General features: G+C 45.4%; 1 protein-coding gene across 1 annotated transcript in view; it reads right to left on the reverse strand.

The window, feature by feature from the left end:
• The window catches only part of LRRC6 (leucine rich repeat containing 6), a 328,530-nt gene that overhangs the window by 300,046 nt on the left and 13,045 nt on the right, over nucleotides 1–15,439 (reverse strand). Inside the window, exons 2-3 of the mRNA XM_029592046.1 lie at nucleotides 7,270–7,437; nucleotides 4,805–4,882 (exon numbers count right to left, since the gene is read on the reverse strand). Of these exons, the coding sequence (XP_029447906.1) occupies nucleotides 4,805–4,882; nucleotides 7,270–7,437 (246 nt within the window). The remainder of the gene's footprint in view (nucleotides 1–4,804; nucleotides 4,883–7,269; nucleotides 7,438–15,439) is intronic.

A 15,439-nucleotide genomic window follows, 5' to 3' on the forward strand; every position in this document is an offset into this window, starting at 1 on the left:
CGGACGGGATAGAAGGTAAGGTTTTCCTTTTTGCGGATGATACTAACATCTGCAACAGCGTGGACACGCCAGAAGGAGTGGAGCGAATGAGATGGGATTTAAGGAAGCTGGAAGAGTGGTCGAAGATATAGCAGCTGAGATTCAATGCCAAGAAGTGCAGAGTCATGCATATGGGGTGTGAAATCTGAAAGAAGTGTATATGATGGGGGGTGAAGGGCTGATGTGCACGGAGCAGGAGAGACCTTGGGGTGATAGTGTCTAATGATCTAAAGTTGGCGAAACAATGTGACAAGGCGATAGCCAAAGCCAGAAGAATGCTGGGCTGCATAGAGAGAGGTATATCTAGTAAGAGAAAGGAAGTGATGATCCCCTTGTACAGGGCCTTGGTGAGGCCTCAACTGGAGTACTGTGTTCAGTTCTGGAGATCGTATCTCCAAAGGGACAGAGACAGGATGGAGGCGGTCCAGAGAAGGGCAACCAAAAAGGTGGCTGGTTTTCATAAAATGACTTATGAGGTGAGATTGAAGAACCTAAATATGTATACCCTGGAGGAGAGAAGGAGCAGGGGTGATATGATACAGACTTTCAGATACTTGAAAGGTTTTAATGATCCATGGTCAACAACAAACCTTTTACGCTGGAAAAAAATCAGTAGAACTAGGGGTCACGATTTGAAGCTCCAGGGAGGAAGACTCAGAACCAATGTCAGGAAGTATTTCTTCATGGAGTGGGTGGTGGATGCCTGGAATACCCTTCTGGAGGAAATGGTGAAGACTAAAACTGTGAAGGATTTCAAAGGGGCATGGGATAAACACTGTGGATTCATAAAGGCTAGAGGATGGGAATGAAGAGATGATCCATGGGGGTGGAATACTGGAGTGGAGGCTACTACCTGGTGATTACTACCCTTACTCAATAAGCCTTCGCACGGTTAATGCAATTCTAACATTGCTCTCTGCTTCAACGGCAAGGGGAAATGTGGAAAAGAGGATTTGCATTCAAATAACAACCAAAAAGGACTGAACTTCACAATCTGGGTAAACAAATAAGCATGGGGGTAGCTTGCTTATTATGATGGTTACTACCCTAAACCAATTAAGCCTGATACATCACTTTGAATGCATATACAGCGTTGCTCTCTGCTTCAACAGCAGGGGGAAATGTGGAAAAGAGGATTTACAATCAGACAACATCCAACAAGGCATTGATCTGTGCAGTCGGGATAAACAAGCATCGGGGTAACTTGCTTGACACGGCGGTTACTACCCTTAACCATTAAGCCTTATGCTCACCTTTGATGCAACTCCAACATTATTCTCTGCATCAATGGCAGGGGATGGCAGGAAATTTGAATCAAACAGTTACCAACAAGAGCCCTGAACTTGGTGGTTGGTGAAAACCCGACTGGAACGGATTCTTGATGAAAAGAGCATTTTTCCAATTTGGCATTTAAGTGATGGCCTCTCAATCGCTGGAGAATCTTAATGACATCCAGCTGAAAGTCCTGGAAATTCTGGGAAAAAAACCTGTATATCGTCAAGATAGACTACGCAGGAGATACCAGGGAAGTCGGCGTTCGCTGGCGGAGGCCGCCACTCTTCTGAGAATTGACGAAGTAGCCAGAAAAGAGGTGAGTGTGAGAGGTTGCAGCCGTCTGTGACCGACGTGCGCAACAGTGAGTAAAGTTAATAGGAAAAGATTAGTGGGTTAATACATAAGAAGGATATTGTAACACATTATAAAAGATTTGTGTTTTACAGAGTGATGGTATTGTTTTAATGAGTGTATGTATGTATGTGTTCGTATGTGTGTGAGGGTTTGATGGTATGATTGGTAATATGTGATGGGTTTTATAATGAGATAGTGTATTATATAGTATAAGAAAACTGGTTCTTACCTGATAATTTTTGTTCCTGTAGTACCACGGATCAGTCCAGACTCCTGGGTTTTGCCTCCCCCTCCAGCAGATGGAGACAGAGAAAGCTTTGACAGACTCTGCCCTATATACTGAGGTGCCACCCACAGTCCATCAGTATTACTCAGTAACCCGGACTGATCCGGGTACGTACAGGGAAACAGGGTTTTACCATTCGGGATGCACCTCAGGTATTTTGTACTGATTTTGTGTTTTGAATGCTGACGTAAAAAATGTAATAAGTGTAACAAATGTAATAAATGTGGATTGTAATAGTTTTTTGAATTATTGTGTAGGAATAATTTGGACCACATATTAGACCTCTTTTTATGTTCATTTTTATCTGAAAACCTGACCAGCTGTTGCGACCGCGACCTACAGGTCCTGATATGGGCATGACCGCTAGTTAATGGGAGAGCATGAACCCTTGAACCACGGCACGACTCAGAGAGGAGCCCTGTGCCGCACAGTGGGAGGTGAGCGCATGCAAGCATAGGCAGAGCAGGAACAAAGCAGGACTAGAACTAAAGCAAGGAACTCGGAACAGGCACCAGGCAGGATCAGCCCTCCGCTGGACATAGACGCACCAAGGAGACCCAGCAATGCAATGCTGGTCTCAGGAGTATCCCTCCAGCCACTCGAAAGCCCTTTTGGACCCGCCGCTTGGGAACGACGAGTGCGTGAGGCCAGATGGAGGCTGAGGACAGGAACAAGACAAAGACTTGGAACTTGGAAGGACTCAGACGAGGACTCAGGTTACTTGGAAGACTCAGATGAAGACTTGGAAGGACTCAGACAAAGACTTGGAACTTGGAAGGACTCAGACGAGGACTCAGGTTACTTGGAAGACTCAGATGAAGACTTGGAAGGACTCAGACAAAGACTTGGAACTTGGAGGGACTCAGACAAGGATTCAGGTTACTCAGAAGACTCGGACAAGGATTCAGGTTACTCAGAAGACTCAGGCGAAAGTACTAGGTGAGAAGTGCATCGCAGCGCACCCTACACAGCCGCCCATGGCTGGTCGCGGACCACGCTGAGCACAAAGCAGACTCCAGGCAAAGTAGTGAAACTTGAGACTGGAACATATCGAAGATTCAGTAGAGACCTACACTGGGACGCACCCTACACAGCCACCTGTGGCTGGTCGCGGATCCACGCTGGAGCGGAGCAGGTTCTGGCAGAGTCTTGGGCATGGACGGAAGCAAGCAAGGAACTCAAAGACCAGGACAAGATTCAAGACTCAGAACTAGGAACATTAAAAACAAGGGTCTTCTGGAGACTTGCGCTGCAGACGAGAAAAAGGCCTTGTACCTTGAAGCGCCCTACACAGCCCCCCATGGGCTGGTCACGGACCACAACAGTGGCACACTAGGAAAGGTGGACACACAGAAAACTTGGAACAGGTTGAAGAGGCGAAGACAAAGGCATCAGGACCAAGACATCAGGAACACGGAACATCTGGAACATCAGGACTCAGGAATGGAACCACGGAGCATCAGGACATGGAACAGGCGACGAAGGAGCTCTGACGAGGAACAAGACCAGGAACATCAGAACGAGGAGACCAGGAATACAGAATGAAAAGCCATCTAGACAAGTGTAGACCACAGAGGACCTTGACCCGAAGAGGAACACAGACAACTGTGAAGACCAGATCTGAAGGCCCCGAGGAACTGGAAGTGAGCCCTTAAATAGGGCTGAAGCAGGAAGTTGAGTGAAGAGGACTTCCGGTGGGGCCACGGGCTTTTCCCGCCACTGGCCCTTTAAATACCAAGAAGAGGCGCGCGCCGGTGCCTAGAGGAGGGCTCAGGGAGAAAGCAGGACCATGGACATTCGCGGCCTCTAGGCCGCGAAGAACAAGCAGGTGTCAGAGGTGGCCTCCAAGCCGCAAGATGACGTCACAGTGGCAGCGGCTTCCCTCTGCCGCTCAGGGAGAAGCCAGCCTCCCGCTGCGAAGATGGAAGAGCGGCAGCATCACACCACACAGATGAAAGTGTCTCGGGGCAGCTCTACGCCGCAAAGAAGCAGCGACTCGAAGGTGGCACCAAGGTTGCAAAAACTTCGTCAGTGGCGTCAGGCAGGATGACAGCGCTGGCGGCCGAGCCGCGGGGAGCGGCCTAGCGGTAAGTGAGGGCCTGCTCGCGGGATGGGGTCCACGAGCAGGATCGTAACACCAGCCTGAGGCATTTGAGGACTGGAGTTTGCCTACCCCTGCTATATAGTATCAAATGTTACTGATAAATCGAAAAGGACCAACATGATTGAATTTCAATGATCTAACTGACAATGAAAATCATCTAACAAGGCAACTAAAGCAGTTTCTGTGGAAAAACATGGTCTAAAACCAAGTTTTTATGATGAACGCACATGTTCATAGACATTGAACTGAGCACCAAAATGTTTTCAAAGTCCTTCTAACAGCCCACTGATCATTATCATCATTGTTTATTTATATCATGCTTTTCCAGTGGAAAGAGTTCAAAACGTGTGTTACAGTGCATTTTGACATTTGCAATAAGTGTCAAGTTGGTAATCAAATTTAGTTTCATATACTGGATTTAATTAAAACTGGCAGCCATGAATTAACAGATTCAGTATTCAACTACAAAAAGTCCAATGGGCCATTCAAGCTTGCCTGCTAACAAGAAATTTTTAAAAGCTATCTAGAATGATCTATACTGATAAATACAGGAATCAGTAATGGGTAGCCAAAGAAGCCTTGCATTCACCATTGAGCCTCTACTCCCCTTCTCTCCAATACAGAGCATGTCCATTTCTAGATATCTGACAATAAACAATAAAGTGAAATAACAAATAAGTGGCAAATATAAACAGAAAGCAGGTAGATTCTAACATAGGGAAGAAGGGAAAAACAAGTAAACTTACCTTCCAAATTTTCAATTCGTTCAATGTTGTTCAAAGCCAGGTTTAAATATTCAAGCTTCTTTAGTTTGCTAACATTTTCTGAAACAAAGTATACAACACCAGTGTTTAGCCTATCTTAATTGTGGAAGAGTAGCAGTGGTTAGAGCAGTGGGCTACAACCCAGAAAAAACAGTATTCAAATCGCACTGGTGCCCCTTGTGACCTTGAGCAAGTCACTTTACCCTCTATTGCCTCAGATACAAAAGTAGATTGTAAGCCCTGTGGGGATAGGGAAATACCTATAGTACCTGAATGTAATCCACTTTGAAGTCCCAAGAAGAATATAAAAACCTAAAATAAAATACCAAGAATAGGATAATATTTGCAAAAATAATACATTACTTCTTCTAATAACTTATCTTAGGGTTTTCTTTCTCTTGGACAGAAAATATGTAATTATAAGTACAGCTATTTTAATCTCAAGTTAACAAAGCATTATTTCTGCCTGTGCTGGAAGAAAGTAATTGTGCTGGTTGGATAAAACTGGTTTTGTGTTTTATGCATTTGTGAAGAGGAAGCAATACATAAGAAAGAATCAGATTGTCATGAAACACCGCATTCCTGTACTTCAATGCAGAAAGAGTGTATAATTATGCATCTGGGGTGCAATAATCTGTTAGTCACTTACAAACTAGGAGGATAATAACTGGCAACTGCTAAACAGGGTCAGATTAAGATGGCAAAAGATACAGTTGCCCCAGGGCACATCTCATTAGGAGCAGGTGGAGAAGCACAGCAGATCTTCAGCAAGACCACAGCGGCTATTCCCCAGCAGCTCCCTTGAACTCAGGCTGCTGCTTAATAATGCATGGCCTGCACACACTGCATCTTCTCAACCAGTTTCCTTACCTATCCCAAAGCCAGTTGACCGAAGCCAGCCATTCATCATTCCATGACCACAGCATTGCTACCGATGCTGTCGCTCATGGACTCACATTACCCAGCACAGCAAACTAATTGTAATAAGCAGTAGCCAGCTCCACCAGTGTCTTGCCAGCCCACTGTGGTATACCAGGTGCAGTGCAGCACTAATTGCACAGGTCAAACTGGCTGGCCGGTAGCCAGAAATTGAAGCCCACTTGGCACTTCTCTTCCACTGCAGTGGCTAGCCAAGCACCTGGCCTGATCATGTCACTGTCTCACACTCACAGGAGAGATGGTGACTTCTGAGACCCAGCAGTGGTCTGCATGCAGCAGTTTAGTGGTTGATTTTTGGTTCAGCTTAAAGACAGTATTTGCAGCCAAGCCACAATCAAGCTGGCCTCTCTTACCCTGGGTCACTGAAGAGAGTCCTTCATACCAGCCTACATGTTTACAGCTGAGGCAGACACACAACTGCATGAAGCAAAGCAGAAGGCCTCAGAATGCAAATTGGAAGGATATGTGGGAGGTGCTGTACAAGTAATGGTGACTCAGTGAGGTAAGCCTGTGTTGGAACTCTCCCGAAAGTGGAAAGCTAGGCTGTGGAAAAAAAAACAAAACACTGGGCAGGAGAAGGGAAAGAGAATTGAGGCCTGCTGTCCAGAGAGTGGGCTGAGTTTTCCAGTCTCCAATAGACTGTTCACCATGTTTGGGTTTTGAGTCTTCCCTGGTTTGGGGGTCATGTGCATGTGGAGTGCTTGGATCAGTGTAACTGCTGGTACCAGGGAGAGGAAGATATTTTAATTTAGTGCATATGGGTGGGATGCATATTTTGATATGCCCGTGGCACTAAAAATGTTAAACTACCACCATTCTGGAAGTCAAAGTGCAGGCCAGTCACATAGCACTGTTCATTTAAGTATACAGGGCCGGATTTAAGATTTTGTCAGCCATGGGTGGATTGCCATGGCAGCGCCCCTTCTGAAGCTGTGCTAGCACATGGCCTTAGAGCAGAGACAAGTTTCTCTTTGATCTGCATATTTGGTGCCTTCAAAATTTGATGCCCTAGGAAATTGCCTATTTTGCCTACGCTTAAATCCGGGCCTTTAAGTATTTATGCTTATGTATCCAGAATGATAGAGGAGCAGAATGGGAAGATGACAAAACTGACTTACACACACTGGTGGTACCATTGCTTTGAGCTACCAAGGAGAGATGCAAGATCAAGCTTCATGTCATGGTGGTAAGACCTTAGAATGCGCTCAGGTATTATCATGGAGATGGCAGGTCACCAAACATTGCTAGCAGGCTGACTTGGCTACAAGCCACAGTTAACAGTAGAAAAGAGAAGATGCAATCTCCTGAATGTGGTCAAGCTTGTACAACTAACAGATGGGAGATGTATCTAGAACAGTGGGTTGTGACAAGGAAGAGTGATGGCAAGAGCTAATGGTCAAATCTGTATGATTCACAGCAGAAAGATATCCTTAGCTAGAGTAAACAGGATCCAAACAGTCCTTATCTTCTGACATCTACTATGTTACTACGGTGTATATCAAACTTACCAATTTTTGGAATGAGGTTATTTTGAAGATATAATATTTTTAAGTCTCGACACCATTTGTCAATGTGTTCTATTCTTTCCAATTCCTGCTGATGTAAGGAGATTTCTTCAAGTGAAAATATTTCACAGTTGTTATGCTCTGCTCTTCGTCTAATGAGATCTTCAGTGACTGTTAAAAACAAATGTATAAAAAAGGGACTATGAAATATCTGAACTCAAGAGACACCATCCTCCCTTTTCAGGGAATCCTTGGCGCAAGTTATCAAGTAAGGGTTGGTAGATGCAGTGTTCTCCCCTTCATGAGACTATGGGCCTGATCAAAAAATTGACCTTTTTTTCCAAACTGTGCCTATGAAAAAAAAATCTTCCTTGAATAAAGTCATTTTTCCCCAATTTTTTCAAGCCCAATTCACACCTATATTAACAAACATTTTGCATGGCACATCAAATTCCTCCAAGCAGGCAATGCAGACATAGAATGGACTCACATGGCTACAAGAGAAGCGAGGGAAGTACTGAAAGTCCCACCAGCAGTGTTGCTAACTCCTACTTGAAGAAGTCACTAGATCCACCATGAAAAGCCTCCAGATTGGTAGAAAGTAGCTAGAACCATGTGATTATGCAGTGGCATTGGCATAGCTGGTCACCTTAAAATTGGTGCAGATTGGGGGATGGAGTTGGGAAAGAGGGGTGGTTCACACTCATACACACTCTCTTGCTCTTTCAGAAACTTACACACACACACACTGACACACACTCTCAAATTCAGATCCACATGCTGTCTCAGTCAGATACCAACACAAAGACACTATTTGACACACACTCTCTTTCAGACACAAACTTTGGCTTAGACACACAAATATGCTTCTACTACCACTCATGTGCTTACTTAGGGGTCGATGTAGTTAGTAAAAGCTACATTAAAATTGGAGTTAGATGTTGGCACAGGTTTTATTTAATACATGTTAAAAAATGGGATCCTCACAGAATGCAAGAGACTAGTGATATTCAAATAAACCAGCAGTAAAAGAAGAAGCTAAAACAAAAAAATATTTTGTTTTGATTCATGGTCCATTTGCATGCCAATCTGTGCTAAAAAAAAAAAAAAATGCACATCAGACTAGTCTCCCACCTCCTAACTGGTCCAGTCTTGCATGGTCAAACCAGGCCAGGCCGAATGCTCAGCCGGCAAGTATTCCCTCCTCTCTCAAATATGCTGAACCCCCTCCTTCTCACTTAAAATAAAAGATGGGTTGAGCAAGCCAGGCAGAGCAGTCAGATATAGGTACAGATCTGTGTCTAGGTCAGATTGGTCCAGGCCGTCCAAGAAAGTCCTCTATCCCTCTCTCTTACCTTAAAAACAATTAGTCAGGCCGGAGCAGAACTCCCCCACCCTCCCAAACCTCCTCCTACCATAAGTGCTCAGAACCCTCCAAATCCCCCTCCCCCCCACCCAGAATTCTGACAGGACAGGCTTCTGAAAGGGAATTGGTCCCTTCACTGATAGTGGAGGGACCAACAGGCAGACAATGAAGGAATGAATAAATTAATATTAAGTGGCACTTAATATTAATTCACATCTTCACTGTCCCTTTTGACACCTCAAGTTTTGCAACTAGGGGGGCTTTTCTTTTTATGTTATCCTTGCACGTGTTTAATTAAATATAAAGGCAATGTTAGGATTCGTGGGTTTCGTGGACCCTTGGCCCGAGGTGAGGGTTGATGCAACCTGCGGGGAGGAGCCCCACAGATCCTCACCATCAGGAGGCGAGGCCAGCGGCAGTATGGGACACGGTAGTAGTAGTAGTAGAGTGACAGAATGTCCTGCGTCACTGCCACGTAATCGCAGGTACTTGCAGAGAGAGTACTGTGAGGTGTCCCGAGGAGTGGAACAAGAGGCACAGTTCGGAGTAGACACACAGTACTCAGGCAGGACCGGAGACACAATCACCAGAGCAGGAACCTCCGACAGAGAAGCGGTAGGCAGGCCCCGAAGAGCGGGGAGTGCAAGACAGGAACTCCTGGAGGAATACCGCAGAGACTGTCCCGATAGGCAGGACAGCAAGCGACGGAAGCTCTGGTGTGACGACACAGAGCTGCCCCGAGGTGCGGGAAGCTCCGAGTTGAATCTCCGAAGTAGTGACGCAAGCTGCCCCGAGGCTGCGTAAAATAGAAACTCTGGTAGGGAAATGTAGGCACTGACTCGAGGAGCAGGAAGCACAGAGTACAGTCACTGGTGTAGAACGTAGGCACTGCCCCGAGGAGCGGGGGAGCACAGAGTCGAGACTCCAATGCCATAAGGTAGTTCGAGGGGCAATCTCGAGGGGCAGGGAAGCCATCAGGCAGTAACTCTGGAAGGTGCAGGGGCTATCCCGAGGAGCGGGGAAGCCTGGAGAAAAGGTCTCCTACTGGAAGCGCAAGCAGGCCCCTGAAGAGCGGGTACCTGAGCCAGAGTCCAGAGCCGCAGGTAGATCCAAGGCAGGAACCACGAGTCCGAGGAGACAGGAGCAAGCACTAGAAGGCAAAGGAACTCATTGCCAAGTCGATTATTGTAGGCCAAGGGAGGTGCTTATGAATCCCAACCTGCTGATGTCATCAGTCGGGGACATCCCTGAGGTTCCCACCATTGGGCCTTTAAAGGGAGGCCCGGTGGCGCTCGCATGCCTAGGAAGGCCGGGAGTCAGCGTGGGGGTCGGCCCCAATCGAAAAAGAAAGAGAAACACTTCGTACGTTACTTTTTTTTTTTAATCAAACTTTAAAAGATAAACACTTCCCTGAAGCAGGGCTGCAGCACTGGTTGTCCTCTTGGCGGGGGGTAACTGGCACCATTCGTTATCATCCTCCCCTCGGTGGTGAAAGGACCAAAGCAAAGAAGGGGCTTCCAACCCCTTGCTCGTCCAAGCCTCAACCAGAAGGGATGGCCCCATCAAGACCTACTAACCTTCTGGGAGGAACTCTTCCAGTTTAAAATTGTAATCCTCATTTTTTACTTTTTTTTTAAACTACTCAGACTGCAGGTTTTGCACACCACCATCTGCTGGAGATAGAGAAGTACTGGCGGACTGCAGGTGGCACACCAGGTTATATGTCAGTGTAGGCAAAACTTTCACTGCTGGAGGGGAGGCAAAACCCAGGAGTCTGGACTGATCTGGAAAATCTGCCCACTGCCCACCAGTTTCTCTCAGTTTTTAAAAGAAAGGGGGAGGGGGCCAAGACACACTTGAACCCTTCACAATGGACCAGCTCCCTCTATATACAAATGCAGGAGAAAAGAGAAGTCAGTATGGTGCTGGCAGCTGGCTCATTTGGTTACTACTGCTACTCCTCCACTCAGCTAGGCCAATGCAGAAAGGTGTTTTCAGTGAACGCAGCTTTCTGCCTGCACTTGAACACGCATTTTCTGGGCTCAAAACGTACGGCAGATGCAGTAAAAAGTTTTGCGTGGAGGAAATTTGCTTTCCTGAACTGCAAAACTGCTTAATACCCTTGAATGGAAATCCCATGCAAATGATGGAATTAAGCAGTACTCTCCTAATGCAGAGAGAATGCATCTGACCAGCACACCTTTCTTAGTGCTGGGAACTTAACTCCGGGTCAGAGGTGAGTTAAGCTTCCAGCACTATGGAAAAAAACAGAAAAAAGGCTAAAGAGTAAAAAATTAACGGGCCGATACAGTAAAGTCCGCGGGACAGCGGGCGCGGCGCGCGCGCACAGGCCACTCTCCTATGCATGCGATGTCAACGGGTTTGACAGCCGACACTCAATTTTGCCGGCGTCGGTTCTCGAGCCCGCTGACAGCCACGGGTTCAGAAACCAGACGCCGGCAAAATTGAGCGTCCGGTTTTCAACCCGCGAGCCGCGGGCCGACTTCAATTTTTTTTTTTTTTTTTAACTTTTGGTAACTTTCGGGACCTCCGACTTAATATCGCCATGATATTAAGTCAGAGGGTGCACAGAAAAGCAGTTTTTACTGCTTTTCTCTGCACTTTCCCGGTGCCCGAAGAAATTAGCGCCTACCTTTGGGTAGGCGCTAATTTCTGAAAGTAAAATGTGCGGCTTGGCTGCACATTTTCCTTTCTGAATCGCGCGGGAATACCTAATAGGGCGCGAAAACCCGCGTCCAATCGAGGGTTAACAGTGCGCTCCGTCGGCGCGCACTGTACTGTATTGGCCCGTAAGTCAGGAACTCTTTGAGAAAAAGCCATCAGCCACCACCACTTAACCAGATAATTACTGACTTTATCCGGCTAAGAAGCAGTGACCCGTGCCAGATAGCTGGGTAAGTACCAACTTATAAGGCTATTTAGAAGCTGCTTCCTAAATCTTACAATGGCTGCCCACTGAGATGCTTGCTGCAGGAACAAAGCACTTGTCATTCAAAAAAAAATGTTTAGAAAACTGGCGCTGGGCAAGGAAAGCCCCTGAAACAGTGCTTGTCGAAATGTGATACAACATCAGGTTGAGGATTAGAACTCATGGTAAGTAACTCATGGTAAGTAATTTTTCTTTATCAGCAAAGAAAAATTAAAAAAAAATTATTTGGGGATTATGTATGACCCAAATATGGTGAAAGTGGTTTTAAAAAAATGAAGTGTTATGACAGTCCCAAGATAAAAATGTTCATGGTTACATTTGATTAACAGATGCCAGTAGCAAAAAAATGTTAAGAAATTGTTCTACCTAAATGTTTTCTTTATTTTTCATATGGGAATATGAATTATGAATTAGCATGGGAGGTAAGAGAAGGGGGCTGGGGGGATGCTTGCGTGTGGGTTTCAGAGAGAGGGAGCCTATATGAGGAGATTGTGAAGGAGTGTGTATGTGTGTGAGAGATTGGGAGGTCGTTTGTATGAAAAAGGGATTGTGTGTATGTGAGGGTGCTAGCCTGTGTGAAGGGCTGCTTGAGAGAGAGACATAGGTAACCTGTGTGAGGATGTATGTGTGAAAGAGAAAGGGAGCTTGTGTGGGTGTGTATGCAAGAGAGAGGGCCCTGTATGAGGGGATGTGTGTGTGTGTGCGAGAGAGTGATGGAGCCTGTATGAGGGGGTGTGTATGTGTATTAGAGAGAGGGAGCATGTGTGTGCGAGAGGTAGGGACAGAGGGAGCCTGTGTGAGGGGCAGTACTGAGAACAGGGTCAAAGTCTGGGACTGGCAATAGAGCGGAAGGGGTTGAGCCTAGAGGTGAATGGGAGAGATACTGGCAGGTGGAGGAGTTGGGGCCTGAGAGGGCAAAGTGGCCAGGGGAGTAGGGAGAGCGAATGGAAGGAACACTCTTTCAGTGAATTTCTACGGAAATTCTGCTCAAAATATTTAAAATTCTGCAACTTTAAGTAATAACTTTTTTTTCTATATTAATTTAAAATGTAATTACTTAAAGACTGTCATGTAAATTGTGTTATTTTGACCAATATAAAGTTTGCAGAATTTTGAGTGTGTGGGTGAGAATGGGATGTGTGTCTGTGTGTTCATAAAAATGTAAGCCTGGGGAGGGGTGAGAAAGTGAGAGCTTGTATGTGTGTCTGCAGAGAATGTGAGCTTGTATATGTGGGGGGGGGGAAGAATACAAGAGTGAGAGCTTGAGTGTGTGAGGGAGTCTGTGAGAAAAAGCGTGTGTGTGGAAGGGAAGAAGACAGCAGTAGAAGAAAGACACTGAAAAGGAATTAAGAAATGAGCGACAAGGGAAAAAATAGGAAAAAGAGACCAGGACCAACTGATTAGAAAAATACAAAGATCAGACAACAAAGGTAAAAAAATATATATTTTAAGATAAGAACATAAGAACATAAGAAAATGCCATACTGGGTCAGACCAAGGGTCCATCAAGCCCAGAATCCTGTTTCCAGCAGTGGCCAATCCAGGCCATAAGTACCTGGCAAGTACCCAAAAACTAAGTCTATTCTATGTTACCGTTGCTAATGGCAGTGACTATTCTCTAAGTGAACTTAATAGCAGGTAATGGACTTCTCCTCCAAGAACTTATCCAATCCTTTTTTAAACACAGCTATACTAACTGCACTAACCACATCCTCTGGCAACAAATTCCAGAGTTTAATTGTGCGTTGAGATAGATATGCCATCTTTGGGAACGTGCATTTCTTATATTTTTGTATTTTGCTCTTTCTTAAGTATTCCCCATGGTCCTGGGGGATTGCAACCTCCATGTCGATAATATCCACACACAACTAACTGTGAGGCACTTCTCACCTCCCTCACGGCCATGGACTTCAAGCAGATCATCAACAAGCCCACCCACAAAGCTGGACATACCTTGGACCTCATTTTCATAAACTCTAGCCTCACACACTCTTCCACCCCCAAATGCACTCCAATCCCCTCGTCTGACCACTCATTAATCTCTGCTAACTTCACAATGGAAGTAACCCTTCAATCCTCTTTTCAATACAGCAGAGCTTGCCCTTCCGATGTCCTCAGCAATCAACTAACCAAAGAACTTCCTCACATAGACCCCTCAAATCCCAACTCAGCTCTTCTTTCCTGGAGCAACATCACAGAGTCAGTAGCAAATAAATTATGTCCACTAGCAACCAAAACAATCAATCCTACCTCGCACAGAAAACAACCGTGGTTCACCAATGAACTCCAAAAACTCAAACAAAATCTCAGACAGAAAGAAACCAAATGGCGTAAAGCCCCTTCCCCCAGTACTCTATCTGCTTACAAATCTGCCCTCCACCTCTACAGGAATTCCACACTACGGTCTAAAAGAGATTTCTACACTCAAAGGATCCACAACCACGCTTTCGACGCTAAAGCTCTATTTTCTTACGTATCCAATCTGATACAAACCAGCGTCCCAGCTATTCCCATCGACCAAGCACAATCTAAAGCAGACAAGCTGGCACTCTTCTTCCAAAGCAAAATCTCCAACCTCTTAACTCTCCTACTGCCCAGCCCCACCTCCTCTCTCAGCTCCTTCCATCTCCCAAATAACGGGATTTCTCTTGAATCGTTTGAACTTACTACCACCCTGGAGATTCAAACTCTATTGAAGAAAATGAAACCCTCTAGCCATCCTAACGACCAAATTCCAACAAAACTACTCTTGCTGATACCCGACACCATATCTAAACCTCTGGCAGATATTATCAACTGCTCTTTATCTCAAGGAATATTCCCTGACGCCCTTAAACTCGCCTCTCTTAAACCACTTCTAAAAAAACCAAACCTGGATCCTAAGGAACCCAATAACTTCCGCCCTATTTCAAACTTACCATTTGTAGCCAAAATCATGGAGAAATTAGTCAACTCTCAACTTTCATATTATCTCGAAGATCACAAAATACTCTACCCTTCCCAATACGGGTTCCGTAAGGCACTAAGCACTGAATCCTTACTCATCTCTCTGACAGACCACCTCATCATGGGACTGGACAAAGGACAATCCTACTTACTAATCCTTCTTGACCTCTCAGCGGCTTTTGATACCGTTAACCATTCCATTCTCCTCAATCGACTAGCAGACATAGGAATATCAGGAACTGCCTTTAAATGGTTCAAATCTTTCCTCAGCAACAGAGGCTACAAAGTGAGAATCCACAGCAAAGAGTCCCCTCGCTTCAACTCCTCACTAGGAGTTCCGCAGGGCTCCTCCTTGTCCCCTACCCTTTTCAATATTTACCTACTACCCCTGTGCCAACTGCTAACCAACCTAAAACTAAAACACTTCCTATACGCAGACAACGTTCAAATTCTGATCCCTATAACGGAATCCATCACAAAAACACTCAAGTACTGGGAAAACTGCCTCCAAGAGATCAACCTCCTCCTCTTCAGCCTAAACCTGATACTCAATTCAGCCAAGACTGAAATTCTACTCATTTCCCCTGATGACAACGATACCCCTCAAAAGTTACTCAACAATACCTTTGTCACCCAAGCAAGAGACCTGGGAGTATTACTCGACAACCATCTAAATCTAAGAACATTTATCAACAACACAACCAAGAACTGCTTTTATAAAAAGAATTAAACCACTTCTTCACTTTCGAGATTTCAGAACGGTCCTACAAGCCGTCCTATTCTGCAAGATAGACTACTGCAATTCCATTTTGCTAGGTCTACCCACCTCATCAATCAAACCACTTCAGATACTTCAAAACGCGGCGGCCAGAATACTAACAAACTCGAGCAGAAAAGACCACATCTCCCCC

The sequence above is a fragment of the Rhinatrema bivittatum genome, chromosome 2 (genome assembly GCF_901001135.1).
Source record: "Rhinatrema bivittatum chromosome 2, aRhiBiv1.1, whole genome shotgun sequence".
Taxonomy (NCBI): Eukaryota; Metazoa; Chordata; class Amphibia; order Gymnophiona; family Rhinatrematidae; genus Rhinatrema; species Rhinatrema bivittatum.